Below are 17,126 nucleotides of genomic sequence, written 5' to 3' on the forward strand. Positions count from 1 at the left end.
ATAAATCAAGGTAAAACCAAAAACATATTAATAGTGCTATAAGAAATGCTATAATTGAAGCTAGGCATAGATTCTACATGTATCTTGAACTGTTCGGGAGGAATGAACTCCATTCTTCCCAAAGAAATTCCCACAGTTGTGTTTTTTATGGTGGTGGTGGAGAGCACTGAGGTCTGGTGAGTGTGTGGTACATACCAAATTGTTTTATGCCTCTTATACCACAGCAATTTGGCAATGCTAATGACACATTTACACATGTATAGTTGGAATTATTGAAACAAGCTGCTATCACTCCTTAAGGCCTTTATAAGCCATAAAAAACTCCATCCTGATGAATTTCCTGTGATGCTAGACATGAATATATTGCTTTTGCTTTGAATATTACAAGTTGCTGACGCTGGACACTCCTTCCCTCCAAAAATTATGATTAAATGTACCCTTAAAAAGCTGTGAAGTATCTGTTATACAGAAACAATAACACCGTTACAACATTAATATTATACTTGCAGCAAGAATTACATAGCTGTTATAGAGAACGATTAAATGAAATGATATTTGTAGAGGAGTCTAGGAGGTAACAAGAGTGTACAACAGTAATAATAGCATCTTGGAAGCAACTTTATGAACTCTGCTATATTTGAATTTTATATAAATATATATATGAATAGGAATGAGGTCAGATATATACAGAATGCTAAACCAAAGCATTTTATATAAATGGGCTTGCAGACGCTCGTAAAGATTTGCACTGCTTGCTCAGGCCAAAACAGGCTCCTATCAGACACGTCATTCGATTGTCAGTGGCTGATGCAGAACATAAAAATACAGCTGAAGTCAGAGCCCCAGTAATCAAGGCTTGATCCTCGGATGAATCAGGATGAGTAAATTATCTCACACCAGCATGACTGAATCTTCGTCCCAAGCCGCAACACGTGCTAAGACACTGAACTCTTAAGTCATCTGCTTAGTGGTCTACAATACAAAGGCCTACTAGTGCCCACTTCATATTTAACGTGATATGCTTTCTAAAATGGGAGTATGAGGATACTGTGGGATATTGTGCTTAGTCCGGATAGTTCGTGGGCATCAGATAAACATAATAACGAACATTATAATACCTCCCATTCATTTGTAGATGAATTTCATTCTGTGACCACAAAAGTCACACTCACTGATGATGGATTATAATCTTTCTTGGCTCTGGTTAGTTCAGTCTCTTGTGGCTCTCTAAAATTTCCAAATAGGAAAACATCATAAATATGTATGGACTCCAATGAAAATTCACAGATAAACATGGTTAACATATTAAATGTGTGCTCAACCAATGAAGCTGGAAAAATAATTCAATAAAAAGTTTAAATGGGCATCATATGAGCTCTTAGAAGGTTTTCATCATAAGACATTCACCAATCGCACCTATTTTAAATAATAAAAAGATTCAAACATTACTTCAAGATGTTTCTCTTCATCTTATATAGTATTGTTGCCTGTATTGAAAATACCTCTATCTGTTTTTATCAGATTAAGCAGTAATATATGCCGCTGGTCACAAACATTTAGCATAACATTTCTGCTTTTAACATTTTGACCTTAGGGTTTTACAGTCGGTAAAAATTCAAAGTAGCATTTATCCATTTTCTGAAATGGCAAAAACAATGAGTTTATTGAAAACAGTACACTGAAGGCCAGTTTGCCTCAGATAAATAGGGCTGAATAGTTTGAGTCATTTATCCTTCCACCAATTAGTGGTTCATTGGAAAATGTCATTTGAATATAAAGATCTGTAATGAATAATGTGTTGGTGCTGACCACAGAGAGATGCTGCTGAAGATTTGGGGAACAAGCTGTGCTTCCTGGCACAGAATTTGATTTTCCAAATTAAAAGCCTTTTTCTTTTTAACGTGCTGGTAAAATTGAGTTCACTTTGCTATACACAAACAAGTTTGATATATTCTTTGTATGCTTCAATTTAGCCATACAGTATGACTGTTCTCCCTGCCTTTCCCTGTTCATACCTGGTACAGTAATCAGTGAGTTGTCTTTGGCTATGTGCAGTCTGGACATTATTTTAGATGGTAAAATGAAAAAATGTTATTCTATACAGACTGTAAATTAGAGCAGCGAGACTATTTTCATGCAGGTCAGCTCTCCCAGTGGAGGTCATTTTTGGAAAGCAGTGAGACTGTTTTTCTGCATTCACCTTGTGGATATAAATCACCCAGAATTATGAGACTTCTCCTTTTTTACATGGAGCTTGAAACAAGACTTGAAATTGACCTCTCAAAAAGAAAACTGTGTCTCAAATCTATCAGTGTTAATTTCCCTCTGTCATTTTTCATTGGTTAACAGGCTATGAAACACCTCAAAGGCAGTCTTCAGTTGTGGCTTTAGGGGAACATGAAAGCTGTCTTGAGCTGATAGAAGGGAAGGTGCACATGGGTGCTCTTTCATCAAAGGGAAAAGCGATGGGTCTGGGACAAGAAATATGACTAAACACTCTTAGAACTCGACATTGTCACCCAAATGAGTGACCCTTTATCCTCTCTCTTTGTCTCTTTCATTCCTAAATTGCTCTGTGTAGGGTTCATGGGAAAAATGATGTGATGTTCGCATGTTCTGGAAGTAGTGTCTTGCTCAAGAGTTTTTAAATACATGGAGGAGGCAAGTACAAGAGAGATTCCACTTAAGAAAGTCAGTCACTGTGAGAAAATCTCTGGTAAGGTCATTTTACAGTTATGTTAACTGAGTGAGTGAGCTGTTGAAATGATTTGTCAACCCCAACATTTAACTACAATTCATTAAAGTAGGCATCACTTATTTTCAGTCCTTATGACAGTTAGTTTAATGAACATACCACACATTTAATGGTCCAATCAGATCAGACTCAGAGTGAAAGTGCGATGTACAGACAGAATGTTTTGAGAAATTGGAGCAGTTCTGTAATTGTATGGTCTAAATGGAGAGTGTTGGTAGTGTCTTTGTACTGCCGGATTGTAAATAGTCCTGTCAGAGGGCGAGGAGATGGAAGGTGCGAGGTAAATGTGACTTCTAAAGAAGCTTTGCAAGTTTCATAAACTTTTGACCTCTAAAGCCCTACTTAATTATGCCAGCTTTCCCTTAATTTCCCCAGAGGTTTTAAGATTTGAAACTAATTTATGAACACATGTTTTTTCCAGCTTGTAATTTCTAGCATTTTTTCCACTGGAAAAAAAACTGTTAAAACAATGCCTGAAATGCGAAAAATTTTATTATCATTATACACACACACACCCACACACACACACACACACACACACACACACACACACACACACACACACACACACACACACACACATGTGTGATTATATATATAATTTTTTAGCTCTCTTTTTAGCTTTCTGTTGGATTGAGTCCATACCTCAATTTGAAGATTACTCATTCCCCTCTGGTGCCAATATTTGTGGTAATTTAATATGTCTCTTTCTTCCCTCAACTTCTGCCATTTGAAATTGCTAAAATTATTCGCATTTTAAACAATTGAAAACATGTTTTCAATTCCAAAAAAAAAAAAAAAAAAAAAAAAATTGCTGTGACCGAAAGGTAATATTACAATTACTCTTTTTTGTGAATTTAATTACGTGTCTGTATTGCTTTTATTCTTCATGTGATTCAAATAAAGACATTTCAAAGACTATTACAAGTCGGAGTGTCTTTCCCATTTAATCTGAGTGCTTGAAATATATACTATATATTCTCTCTCTCTCTCTCTCTCTCTCTCTCTCTCTCTCTCTCTCTCTCTCCATTATTTTCTCTCACATATAAAAATAAGCCATTTGTTTGTCCTGCGAATGCATGACTACATTTTTCTAACAGAGAAGGATGTGATTGAAGATTCCCAACTATATTTGTTAGAAATCCACATGATTATTCATAATGTACAAATATTCAAATGCCGGTTCTCCTTATACTTTATTGTTTATAGATTTTAATGCCATGGCCCTTGTGTGTGCAAGTCATTTGGTTAAACTCTTGCTTTTTGTTTAAATGCAAGGCTGAAGTTGTAACTAGCCTGAACATTGTCTAAGTTGTGTGAAATTCTGAAGCACCTCCCAAACCCAGTGGTGACCCTAATGTTTATGGGAGCCTACATTTACTGTGATTATTATGTTTTCAGAGCAGTTGTTTTTAAATAAACTAATTTTGCTAACAGTTTTATAACCCCAAGCTCGTAAAAAGAGGGCCAGGCTTTTGCTCACCTTTGATTCTGTAACCATTCCATGGCTGGAATCCCCATTTGCTTTGCGAGAGAATGCTGGTGTGTCATCTGTGTGGCTGTCACCAAAGTGAAATACGACTGCTGTGTCACGTTCCACCAACTATCTCTGAGATGTGCATCATCTGTACTTTCCCTTTTCCTCCTGATTGTTCTATAAAAATGAGGGGTGTTAATGTCTGAGGAGGAGGTTGAGGGGAGGGGGAGCAGAGAGAGGGAGGGAGCGAGGGAAAGAGGGAGTCAAGAGCTCACACACGATCATTGTGCGTGAGAGGGAGAGAGGGAGTGAGTGAGTGAGTGAGTGAGTTGGGAGAGGAGAGGGAAGGAGGTTTAAAAGCAATTGTTATTGAAGCATTTTCACTTCAGTCCAAGGAGGTGCAGCTGGGGTTGGATATCGAGAGCTGAGAGGAACTGGAGAGAAGGTAAGCTCACCCTGACTCTTAAGGTGACCCAGGGCTCCACAGAGCCACTTTGCATGAGCTGCTTTTACGTTTAGTGATTATGTTGCCATCTAGCTGATCAGCTGATTTTGACAAATGTTCAGAGTGGTACTTCGTTTGTTGCATGACATATTTTTTTAATTACCTGTTGAAATATCGTTACTACAAAACGACCTCTACAGCCTTGTTTTTCTTTGTGGGTTTCCACAAGTCATCTACACCTTTATTAGCTCTCAATGTGAGCAGACGAGACAAGGTAATTTTGCAGTGTGTGACTCATGAGTGAAATGAGTTGGTTGGCGGCACTGAGCCTGGGGCAGGTTGTTGGTATGTGCATCTGATGAGAGACACAATGTGTTCTGTGGTAGGTTGACTGCAGAGATGAGCTATTGCCTCTGCACAGACAAATACTTAGAATTCATAGCTGAGACTTTCAGGAAAAAATTGCGTAGTCTTCATTTTTATGGAGGTGGATGTGAGGTATCACATGATTCCCTCACACTATTTGAGACAAACCCCATCAACCCACCACTGTGTATGTGTGTGTGAGCGTGTGGTGTCAGGTTACTTATTATCATTTTTATTATGTTTTCTGGTCTTCTAGCCTTCTATGTGTGAAGTTTAAATATGGATGCCAAATTAAATTTGGATGCTTAACAGGATGTCATAATACAGTACCTTATTGCTGATCATGTCCCTTGAGACATTTATGAGCAGGATCTTTTGTATTTCATTGTTTCATTCTGACATGCTCGGTTCTAAGAAGCCTAAATTGTAACACTAACGTCAGCTTAGTATGGGCTTACAATATCTCCTGCCATTGGACAATGGCTATGCTCAAATCTACACTGTTTGTCTTATCTTCATCATGGGGATATATTTAGTGTGAGGCTTAGCTGCGGTATACAGGAGGCATGGGTATTAGACTGTAGTGCCCCTGCTCTGCCCTGGCATGCTGTGTGGGTGCAGATGGGTACTGGGAGGAGGAGGGGTTCTGGGGTTATGCAGTCTTGTAGGAATCTGCCCTTTGGTTTATTAAAAGCGGGTCAGACAATAGGGCAAACAAGCACCAAACGATGACGTAAGCCTTGAGTGTAAAAGAGGAGAGTTTATCAGTATGTAGGGGGCTTTATGGTACTTTACCAGCTTACTGTAATAGATAGTTTGTCTAAATGTAATTTTGATAGCATGGAAAGCATGAAAACCATTCCAGGTTTGAACTCTATTGCTTGCATAGCTGTTCTAGTCAGATCAACAAACCAATTGCAAACAGTTATGATCCATAATAAAAGGACTTTTTCCAGGATCATGGGATTCACTTAGAGGCTGGAGGCAACTGAAGACGTTACCTGCTAAATCTTCTATGGACAGAATAAATTGCTTCTCTGAGGCAATACTGTGCCAACCATAGCAAATAATGTAAAATCTGCCTTATCCACCCTTTCTCATACTCAAAGGTACTTTTCAGTCTGAAAATCCTCTTCAAAATGACAGAGTCTGTGCTTTAGCTTATGCGAGGCGAAGAGCAGCGATGATTGCCAGAGACAAGACAAATTACACCAATATCAAGAGAATACCTGAAATCCCCCAAGTTCGATGTGTGTGTGTCGGTTAAAAACCACCAAGTCGTTGTATGTGATGTACCCAATCTTAGGAAACATTTTTTTTATTCCCCCAAAAGAAATGAACCGTGGTTTTAACTGGTAAGATGAAGGCTGAATCATGGCCTGTGGCTGCTTTTTTTGAATGTCAGGAATTTCACAGTTCTAATGGTGTAGACGCTGAGGCCCCTCACTAAGCCTGTGATACCTTGATCAAAAAGCACCATATCCTGTTTTCGGAGGACAGCACACAGGGGACAGTTCAGACCAGAAGGCTGCTGCATGGCATCAGCCCTGGACAGGACTCCTGGAGAGATAGAGGAGTGTCTCTGACTAATTTCAGCCTGAAAGCATTACACAACACTTTTGCAGTGTCTCGCTCACTCTGAGCCTTCGTTTTAGTTTTTGAATGTTTATTACTTTTCTACTTGTAGAATAGAAATATGCTGATTTGGTTCAAGCAATAATTAGCAGATGTTTTGAAGTAAAAGTAACATAGAACAGTGATGTAAAACATTGAAAATCAGGGATTCTTTTGGGCTTTGAGTCGAGGTATAACTGATAAATGTAAAATTACTGTTGTTGTAGTGAAATATACTGTCAACAAGTCTATTAGCCTGATCAATAGGGAAAATAATATTTGGGTTGTGCTTTTTCGTTGGTTCCAACAGCACCTCTCTCCTACAGAACTCTCCATGATGAAATGAGTTTATTTATTCACAGAGTTCTTGGCTCAGGCTACATTGCTAATGTGAATCCTAATTACAGGAAACATTTCAGTGCAGTATGAGTAAAACTGCAATGTTGCCAAACTGAAATCAAACAACACATGTCCAACAAATGAAACTCCATCTCTGATATCCATAATTAGGCTCACACAAAAATATTAGCAAACAACAGACTTGGAAATAGTTAAGATTGGAGAGACAAGGGCAACACTGGGCTTGCGGCAGTGCATATTTTTGTCTCAGATGAAGGATATCAGAAATTCCCACTGCTGATTGTAGACACAAAGGGTTCTGTCCACAAGTGAAGGTGAGCAGGTACAGATGCTTCAATATATATCTGCTTACCTACTCTAAGAAGGTTCAGTGCAGGAGTGGGTGGATGGGGAAAAGCTTCCCCAGAACTATCTTATTCGAAACACTTTGAATCTCCAGGCTTACCTGCCGTTGTTCATGACGAATGACCATGAGAACCATCTCTTTCCTTTAGTCACCTTGTGTATTCACCATATTGCTCAGATTTATTATTTCACGCATGGAACACAGAACAATGGGCAGTAGGATGACTACAAACATTATATCTGGTCATAATAAACTTGTGATATACAGTAGAGTGCAACTTCTATCTGTACCTGTATGTCAGTTTAGAGCAGACTTATGCTGTCTGCTTGTGTAAACCTTGCAACACAGTGCAGTTAAACATTTCAGAGAGTATTTATTTAAAGAGGCAAAATTTCTAAAATTTCTCACACATGGAATGTTAAGGTTTAATGATTCTGTACAGAAAGAAAAACACAAGGGTAAATTTTTAAAAAATGAACTTGAAAGGCTTGCGATTTAGAACAAATGATGGTCTCAACAAAATATTCAGACTCAAAGAAAGAAAATTAGACTGAACAGTTTTCGACATTATGCAGACTATTGTTTTTTATAAATGAGAATTTCCCCTTCATGAAAAGGGTTGCTTAAGTCTAAGGTTCTGGGTCCTTCAGTCAGAAGAGAATGAATTTTCTACCACACTCTGCACAACATTAATTTGCAGTTTTTGCTAGATGAATTTAATCACTAAAAAAGACATTTTATTTAGAAGAATACCACTGTCAATAATGTGCATAGGCCCCAAATGAAATAATAAATAAATAAATAAATAAATAAATATATAAATATAGTGTTAACTTGTCTTGAGAAAATATATTTTTCCAATTTTTTTCTAATGAAAAATTCATTCTCAAGGAAATTATTCACCATAGTCTGTTTTTTAATGGATTAAGTTTCTCTGTGGTCTAATAAAATCAGATTTTTTGTCTGTTGGGATTGTAAGAATAACAGCAGGGTTAGCTGCCAGCATGCCTTGTATAGCAGCCCACTCAGTCCTGGCTGGATACACAATAGCAGCCACCTTGATCAAATTGATGCAGTACAGGAAATCTTCTCATGGTCTGCTGGCTTGTAGCTGCCCAGTGCCCTCAAACCACATACCACATAGATATAACAAACATAACCTATATTATATTATATTATATTATATTATATTATATTATATTATATTATATTATATTATATTATATTATATTATATTATATTATATTATATTTATCACTGGATAGCTGTAAACAGGCCTTTCTTTACCTTTCACTCTGTAATGTCTATAATGGCCTATAATGTACTTTCTTTTCTTCCTAACAGAAAGAACCACACACACAAAGCTAAAGGAGATGGCAGTGCATCAAGAACAAATCCACCACACACTCCAATTTACCAATGTGCCAACAGAACCCAGGCAAACAGCTGTGAATTTGCCTATGTAAAATAAGAGGTAACATCTCTACCTATTTTGTTGCTGGGAAATTTCCTCACCTTTGTATTGGTGCCAAAGTGCCAGTATGAGGAAAACAAGTACATTCAGCCAGCCAGGGATTGTGCTTCTTCTGGTCACATGTCCTTTGCTGAGCATTCTGCGTGGAGTTACCTGTAAGGCTGAGAGTGGACACCTTGGGGACTCCGATCCTGACAGGTGTATGAGACACCATTTTGTAGAGACAATCACACATCCCATCTACAAGTGCAACTCCAAGGTGTGTTACCAGCTGTATAGCAATATATGTGCAATACACCGTGATATGTATATATATAAACAAGTATATATATATATATATATATATATATATATATATATATATATATATATCTATCTATATATATATATACACACATATACATACACACACACACACACACATATACACACACACACACATACGTATATATACACACACACACACACATATATGTGTGTGTGTGTGTGTGTGTGTGTGTGTGTGTGTGTGTGTATATATACACACATTTGTTCCTCAGGGTAAGAAAAAAACAATTTAATTTGGCCTTATGCACTTTCATGATGATGTTTTTTAGTGATTAGCATCCAATGGAGATCAACAGCAGATTAACAAACAGTCCCATGTTGCTTATTGAGTTCCAGTAATTGTCCAGGTCAGACCATGCTGTAAGGTAATACATTCTAGATTCATATGTTCCTGCTAACAAGATGTTGAAGGAAATACAGTAAGTAAAAGGCTTTTCTATCAACCATTAGGATCTCAACCTAAATCAGATAGCATGGTCCATATATCCTTTGCTCTTTTCTCATGATCTCTACCTTGGATATATTGACAACTTGGCAGGAAACAGTGTGCACCGACAGCCTGTGAGTCCCATAGTCTAGCCAGGAATAAGTCCACACGGAGTGCATAAAATGCCTGTGTTGTGGCCCAGTTCCAGAGCTCGGCACAGAACTGTGGCTGAATCCACCACGTTTGCCCTTCAACCTATAGCATGCTGCAGCCCTACATCTACAAATTTGGTGCATTTCAAATAAGGAGACTCTGATTTACCTGATTCAGCCCTTGGAAGGACAAATTTCAGCTTTAGCATGTCAAGTGTGCACTCCTCTAGCAAGCCCAACTGGGATCTGTCAGCACAGAAAGGTGATCCATGAAAATAAATTTTTTCCTCCATCCTATAAAGTGATGAGAGGTTGTCAGGAAGCTATAATATCCCTGAAGAATTTCATCCCATTCCTTGGGTGTCATTCATGGAGTTTTCATATCAGTTCCTATTACCATACAAAACACAATGAGCAAAAATGACATGCAATGTATTGAGATAGACACCCATTCCAGATTAGGAATGACTTCTTCACATACTCATACATCCAGCCAGGGCACCAAGTCCTGAGGGACTATTTGAGGTCTGTGCTGTAACTAATCAAGACAGATTGCCGCTGTAGCAGCTTTCACTTATCCCTAATATGACTGGTTGTTGGTCTCAGGGGACTTACTGTGAGAAGATGCCGAAGACTGGGTTCATAGCCAGAATAATTCAACTCAAGTACCAGGCATTTATAATGTGTTTATAATTTGACATCCATGATCTCAGGCACACTGTTGTACATCAATACAAATTACAAATCAAGCTTGTCTTTAAAGAAGCCTTTTACACACGTCATGAGCTTTAGGGGTGTCTGTGGCTTCATGGAAATTTAAGCAGCAATGCATAGCACATGGCATCTACCTGCACAATGACTCATACTTTAAATCCAAAGAAAGGAAAGCTGGTGTGAAAGAACCTACATCTGCTGCACAGCTGCTGTCACCAAGTGCAATTTTCTCCAATCTCCATTTTACAGTCTAAAGCTTCTCCCACCATTATCAACTCCATCCACTGCTATATTGACAGGATACATCTCATTTTTAATGACATTATCAATAATAATATCTTACTTATTGAGAGGAAAATTTTTATTGAGAGCACATTTTGTTCCACATACTTCTAAAGGATGGCATAGAAATAAAACTGGGGGGGGGGGGGGGGGGGGGGGGGATTGCTGCAAAACTAGAGCCAGATTTTGTTCTTTGCACACAGCTTACAAATATTTATTTCAGCCGACATCCCGTTTAAACTGCCTACAATGTATGCTAACTGGTTGATATCTGCCAAATATTTTAGAGAAAAGCAAACATTTTTCACAGAATATAATGTAACAAGAATTTAAGTAAAAAGAATCAATGTTGTTATGACCAGTAAAACCAAGTTATACAGCACTGAAATTATGTGGATTTTCTAGTTTAAATAGTGAACATTTTCTCAAATGTAATGAAAAGTTTTAGAGTGTATACATGGGAATGTATGCTCAAAGGGGCTTAAGTACTTTGCATCATTACATGTAGCTGTTAACTGTTGAAGAGTGATACATAATAACATCACCATAGTTTTCATACTCATAATAGCTGCTCTCTGTGGGAGGCTCATAGTATCAAAGCTCTAGAGTGCTGATTAGAGACCCAATTTTGCCTTTTGCATCATAATAAATATAGTTTGATGGACAGATGATCCAAGATCCTATATTAGCACTCTTACCCTGAGATCCTTGAACAATGTGGGCTCACGTCTGACTTCCCACAACCCTCTGCTGTAAGCTTTTGGCTCCTAGCAGGCTATTGTTCCTGACAGTATGGGTGACACTTGGCTGACACTAGACAGCTGATAGGCACCATGACACAGGAGTCTGTTTACTGAATGCAGCAGGAATGTGTGGCTCGTGGTCTGGTGCTAGTCACCTTTTATTCAAAATTAGAAAGCCGATCAGTTAAGTCATGTTTGTCCATCTAGCTGTGTGCGTCATGCATGAAGCTGACTAGCCAGATCTAATGCACATCACATCACTCGTTAAATTTTAATTATGAGAAAATTCTTATGATAGATACAGGTAGCTTCTTTCATATGTTACAGTGGGTGGTGTGATTGTTATCAGCCATAGTTCAAAGCATAATAACCTTACCCAGGTGCATCGCCTGCCCCTCATAAAAAATGAGCTGTGATGTGTATAAAACTATTTTTACAATAGATAGTACAAATCAATGTCACAAAGCAATGCTACTCATATGGCACCTGAGTTGAATCCTTGTCTGTGAGTAAGTGAGCATGTGAGTGAATGTGTGAGTGAACGAGTGAGTTAGTGAGTGAGTGAGTGAGTGAGTGAGTGAGTGAGTGGGTGGGTGAGTGAGTGAGTGAGTGAGTGAGTGAGTGAGTGAGTGAGTGAGTGAGTGAGTGAGTGAGTGAGTGAGTGAGTGAGTGAGTGAGTGAGTGAGTGAGTGAGTGAGTGAGTGAGTGAGTGAGTGTGTAAGTGAAAGAATGAGAGAGTGAGTGAGTAAGTGTGTAAGTGAGTACGAGTGTAAGTGAGTGAGTGAATGAGTGAGTGAGTGTGTAAATGAGTAAGAGTGTGAGTGAGTGAATGAGTGAGTGAGTGAGTGAGTGTGTAAGTGAGTAAGAGTGTGAGTGAGTGAATGAGTGAGTGAGTGAGTGAGTGAGTAAGTGTGTAAGTGAGTAAGAGTGTGAGTGAGTGAATGAGTGAGTGAGTGTGTAAGTGTGTAAGTGAATGAGTGAGTGAGTGAGTGAGTGAGTGAGTGAGTGAATAAGTGTGTGAGTAAGTGTGTGAGTGAGTGAATGAGTGAATGAGTGAATGAGTGAGTGAGTGAGTGAGTGAGTGAGTGAGTGAGTAAGTGTGTAAGTGAGTAAGAGTGTAAGTGAATGAGTGAGTGAGTGAGTGAGTGAGTGAGTGAATGAGTGAGTGAGTGAGTGAGTGAGTGAGTGAGTGAGTGTGTAAGTGAAAGAATGAGAGAGTGAGTGAGTAAGTGTGTAAGTGAGTACGAGTGTAAGTGAGTGAGTGAATGAGTGAGTGAGTGTGTAAATGAGTAAGAGTGTGAGTGAGTGAATGAGTGAGTGAGTGAGTGAGTGTGTAAGTGAGTAAGAGTGTGAGTGAGTGAATGAGTGAGTGAGTGAGTGAGTAAGTGTGTAAGTGAGTAAGAGTGTGAGTGAGTGAGTGAGTGAGTGAGTGTGTAAGTGTGTAAGTGAATGAGTGAGTGAGTGAGTGAATAAGTGTGTGAGTAAGTGTGTGAGTGAGTGAATGAGTGAATGAGTGAGTGAGTGAGTGAGTGAGTGAGTGAGTGAGTAAGTGTGTAAGTGAGTAAGAGTGTAAGTGAATGAGTGAGTGAGTGAGTGAGTGAGTGAGTGAGTGAGTGAGTGAGTGAGTGAGTGAATGAGTGAGTGAGTGAGTGAGTGAGTGAGTGAATGAGTGAGTGAGTGAGTGAGTGAGTGAGTGAGTGTGTAAGTGAAAGAATGAGAGAGTGAGTGAGTAAGTGTGTAAGTGAGTACGAGTGTAAGTGAGTGAGTGAATGAGTGAGTGAGTGTGTAAATGAGTAAGAGTGTGAGTGAGTGAATGAGTGAGTGAGTGAGTGAGTGTGTAAGTGAGTAAGAGTGTGAGTGAGTAAATGAGTGAGTGAGTGAGTAAGTGTGTAAGTGAGTAAGAGTGTGAGTGAGTGAATGAGTGAGTGAGTGTGTAAGTGTGTAAGTGAATGAGTGAGTGAGTGAGTGAATAAGTGTGTGAGTAAGTGTGTGAGTGAGTGAATGAGTGAATGAGTGAGTGAGTGAGTGAGTGAGTGAGTAAGTGTGTAAGTGAGTAAGAGTGTAAGTGAGTGAGTGAGTGAGTGAGTGAGTGAGTGAGTGAGTGAGTGAGTGAGTGAGTGAGTGAGTGAGTGAGTGAGTGAGTGAGTGAGTGAGTGAGTGAGTGAGTGAGTGAGTGAGTGAGTGAGTGAGGCCCAGAGGCTGTTGTACCTTCTGCACCCAGGTCTGGCAGAGATCAGCCACACTCCCATCTCGGCACAGGTGCAAGGTCACACGTGGAGTACAGAACCATTCTTTGTTCACAGTTATGTACACTCTGAAGCAGCTTATCTCAGCTCTGTCCTAAGGGAAGGTTCATACAAATGATAGCAGTTCACGCAGACTCATTCCAGAACTGCCATGTGGACTTTGAGTAGACTCAATAACCCCACCTGATGCAGTTGTTCTAATAGACTGAACATTGGCTCCTCATATATATGTATATGAACAGTATATTAAATGTTAGTAATTATAGTGTTACTACTATTATAATCCTTTTAATGACATTAAAACTTGTCAACTCCATTTATTTACTGCAGCTAAATTTGGCAATAAACAATTCACTGTGAAAAATTATGTTCTAGAAGTTGAGACTGACATTCCAGCAGCACTATGCTAATATCTGACCTCACAATTCAACCCTGAATTCATCATCTGAATTATTACAACCTGAATGTTCATAGCCTCATGAATAAATTTCCTAAATGGGAATTTTCCATGATATGAATTAACTGCATTTAGGTCTGGTATATTGAATATTATGATTGATTCATCTTCAGGAACTGCTTAATCCTGGTCAGGGTCATGGTAGATTCAAAGACTATATTTGGAACACAGAGTGGAAGCCCTGGGATTGGACTCTTGTGTTGTGAGGCAGCAAGGATACCCACTGCACCACAGTTTATGATCTAGCATATATTTTAATTACTAACATTGTTTTGGAGTGGACAATTACAAAATGATCACATCTTTTAAGCTTCATGAACTGGAATCCTGTATGAAGTAAATTTACATAATAACTTTGATACAATATATGATTCCTGTCGTTTTTTTCCCCTCTTCTATTCCACAGATGGTACTCCTGGCTCGCTGTGAAGGTCACTGCAGCCACACATCTCGTTCAGACCCTCTCATTTCCTTCAGCTCTGTTCTTAAGCAACCATTTAAAAGTACGTGCTTCTGTTGCCGCCCGCACACCTCCAAACTGAAAGCAGTGCGTCTGCGGTGCTCTGGTGGGATTCGAATAACTGCCACCTACCGATACATCCTTGCATGCAGCTGTGAAGAATGCAACTGAACGGGCTTGCCAAGAAGAAGGAAATGGCTATGCCCCATTTTATATGTGTTTTATTGCTGTCCATATTAAACAAACTATTACACGATTCATTAGAAGTGCTGGTATGGATGGAGATTAAGCCAGCAGCATAAAAAACTAAGAAAAGAAACATTCACGAGTCGGTTGCACCTGGGCCTGCTCTCTGCCAGTTGATTAATTTCTAATGCATTCCACTGCTTTGATCACAGCATGTGAAAAATTATGGATGCTGGCAACAACTTTGCAGTTTAGGGGCGTTAGAACTTAGAACTTAGAAGGAACTGTATCCATTCGAGCTGGAGACATTCCAAAGAAAGCGAGGAACTCTTGGGAATTGTTCACAGGTTGCAGAGATGCCAGGGTAATGTCTCTATTGCAGCTGTTGGACATTGAAATGTCAGTGCTCTGACTATATGTGGAAAATGGCCATTTACTGTAAGTCTGGTCAAATATAGCATGTAAGGTTCCTATCATTATGTTGAACAGGAATGAGTTGTCAAAAGAATATTAAAGTTTATAATGACAGAAATGCCCATTGGGATACTTTGTTAAAAATCATCAGTGAATGTTGCATTTGTTTAAGTTACCATCAAAGTTTCATTAGTTTACAATAAGACAGAGCAGCCTTCTATAAAATGTTTCTGTCGTGCTTTGCTGTAATTGTACCCTTTGCAAAGTTGCACAGAGTTAAGCAATTATAAAAAAAAAAAAAAAAACTGACAGCTGTGTTGACTCCACATGTGAATCTAATAAATTACTTCCTTTTGTTTGTACACACTGTGTTGTTGGACATCGTAACCTTATATTGTTATCTGGGTGAAGGCCCAGAAGGGTAGGTAGAACTTTTTACTAAGAACATGACTTTTTTGGACTGTTTTTCATTTAAACCACAATAACTCATTACACAGTTTTCAATTCATGCTTATGTTTAATTTCATGGCTGCTCTGAAAGGCTTCTCCTGTTAAATATGTAATGAGTGAGGCATTCCCTTATAAACTGTTATCCTAGCCTAATGATATAATGTGTATAATTCTATTAATTCTCTTTCAAACAAAGTGAAAAGTGAAAGATAAGTTATTACTGTGACAAACAGAATAAGGTAACTAGTCCATATCTATGTCTTATATAGTCTGAGATAATGTACAAGACAAACATATTACACACACAAGACAGTTAAACTATGTGCATATATATATAATATACATTAAATCCACATTATTAGGCAAAACTCCACATATTTTGACTTTAAAATCAGATATTATTAGCTGCATTTATTTTTTATTTTTTACAGAGCTCAAAAAATAAGCCATGTTAAAATTAGGATGATTGTGCTTATGGATGCGATCATCAACCTGTTATTTATTACACATAATTATACTTATAAAGTTGATAGAATATCATTTTGTATTATAAAATGTGTGTTAACTGACATAAAACATACAATGAAAACATACTACTTGTGACTGATGCTGATACAAATGATTGTTACAAGAGCCCACTCTACTGGAACTACTGAAAAATGCACATCACCTGAACCTCTGGAATAGGATTTGACTTTATTTTGGGCTCTTTGCAGCATATTATATGCCTTTAGGTATTAGTTGTTACGTTCCATGCCGAGTAAGTATAGGCTGAAACAGACACCTCAGTGAAGGTATGTGGCTATGGCCCAGCCAATGGTAGCCCACAGGAAGACAAACTGCATACTGCTATTCTTAACTCTGTATCTGGGTGAGGGCCTTCTCTCTATGGGACGTCCTCCAGGATATAGAGATGTGCTAACGTGGAGTTTTACTAGCTTACACACCTAAATGAGATCATCTCTGGATTTGGATTATCTGCAGTGTGTTCATTATAGAAGCTATAGACCTACTGTATACTTTTTATGCTGCACACAGTACCAATATTTCACATCTATATCTGTCCAAATTTCCTGGTTGATCTTCTACAGGAAACTGCACTAATCTTGGTTATTTATTTATAAAATGTGGTATGTCATCAGCAGGTAATATGACAAAGTAAAAAATATAGCATTTAGACTTGAGATATATAGAAAGAGAAGATTGATTTGTATATTTTATACAGACTTTAGAAGAGAGATTTGATTTGCAGATAGAAATCCTTATGGTCACAACCTGCAGAGCACAAAAAGCAAATCCAACCACAAGAGGGCAAGTGTTTCCTCTTCACATAAAAAGTGAGATTATTTGAACCCAAAGTTTACATTACAGATGAAATGAACAATACTGATGTGTTTTGTATTCTTCCTAAACTGATATTCTATGCTTTGA

At 38.4% G+C, this 17,126-nt stretch overlaps 1 protein-coding gene across 1 annotated transcript; it reads left to right on the forward strand.

The window, feature by feature from the left end:
* Positions 1-4,514: 4,514 nt before the first annotated feature.
* Positions 4,515-15,607, forward strand: LOC113654176 (norrin cystine knot growth factor NDP). The gene is made up of 3 exons (XM_027164146.2): positions 4,515-4,677; positions 8,708-9,096; positions 14,592-15,607. Exons 2-3 carry the CDS (start codon positions 8,905-8,907, stop codon positions 14,814-14,816), a joined length of 417 nt encoding a protein of 138 aa, XP_027019947.1. The 5' UTR covers positions 4,515-4,677; positions 8,708-8,904; the 3' UTR covers positions 14,817-15,607.
* The last annotated feature ends 1,519 nt before the right edge of the window (positions 15,608-17,126 follow it).

The sequence above is a fragment of the Tachysurus fulvidraco genome, chromosome 6 (assembly GCF_022655615.1).
Source record: "Tachysurus fulvidraco isolate hzauxx_2018 chromosome 6, HZAU_PFXX_2.0, whole genome shotgun sequence".
Taxonomy (NCBI): domain Eukaryota; kingdom Metazoa; phylum Chordata; class Actinopteri; order Siluriformes; family Bagridae; genus Tachysurus; species Tachysurus fulvidraco.

Bases quoted from the DNA above. Each gene is read 5' to 3' on its own strand.
- LOC113654176 (XM_027164146.2), top strand. From the start codon at position 8,905: ATGAGGAAAACAAGTACATTCAGCCAGCCAGGGATTGTGCTTCTTCTG. The intron at 9,097-14,591 runs GTGTGTTACCAG...TCTATTCCACAG, and splicing joins TCTACAAGTGCAACTCCAAG to ATGGTACTCCTGGCTCGCTG.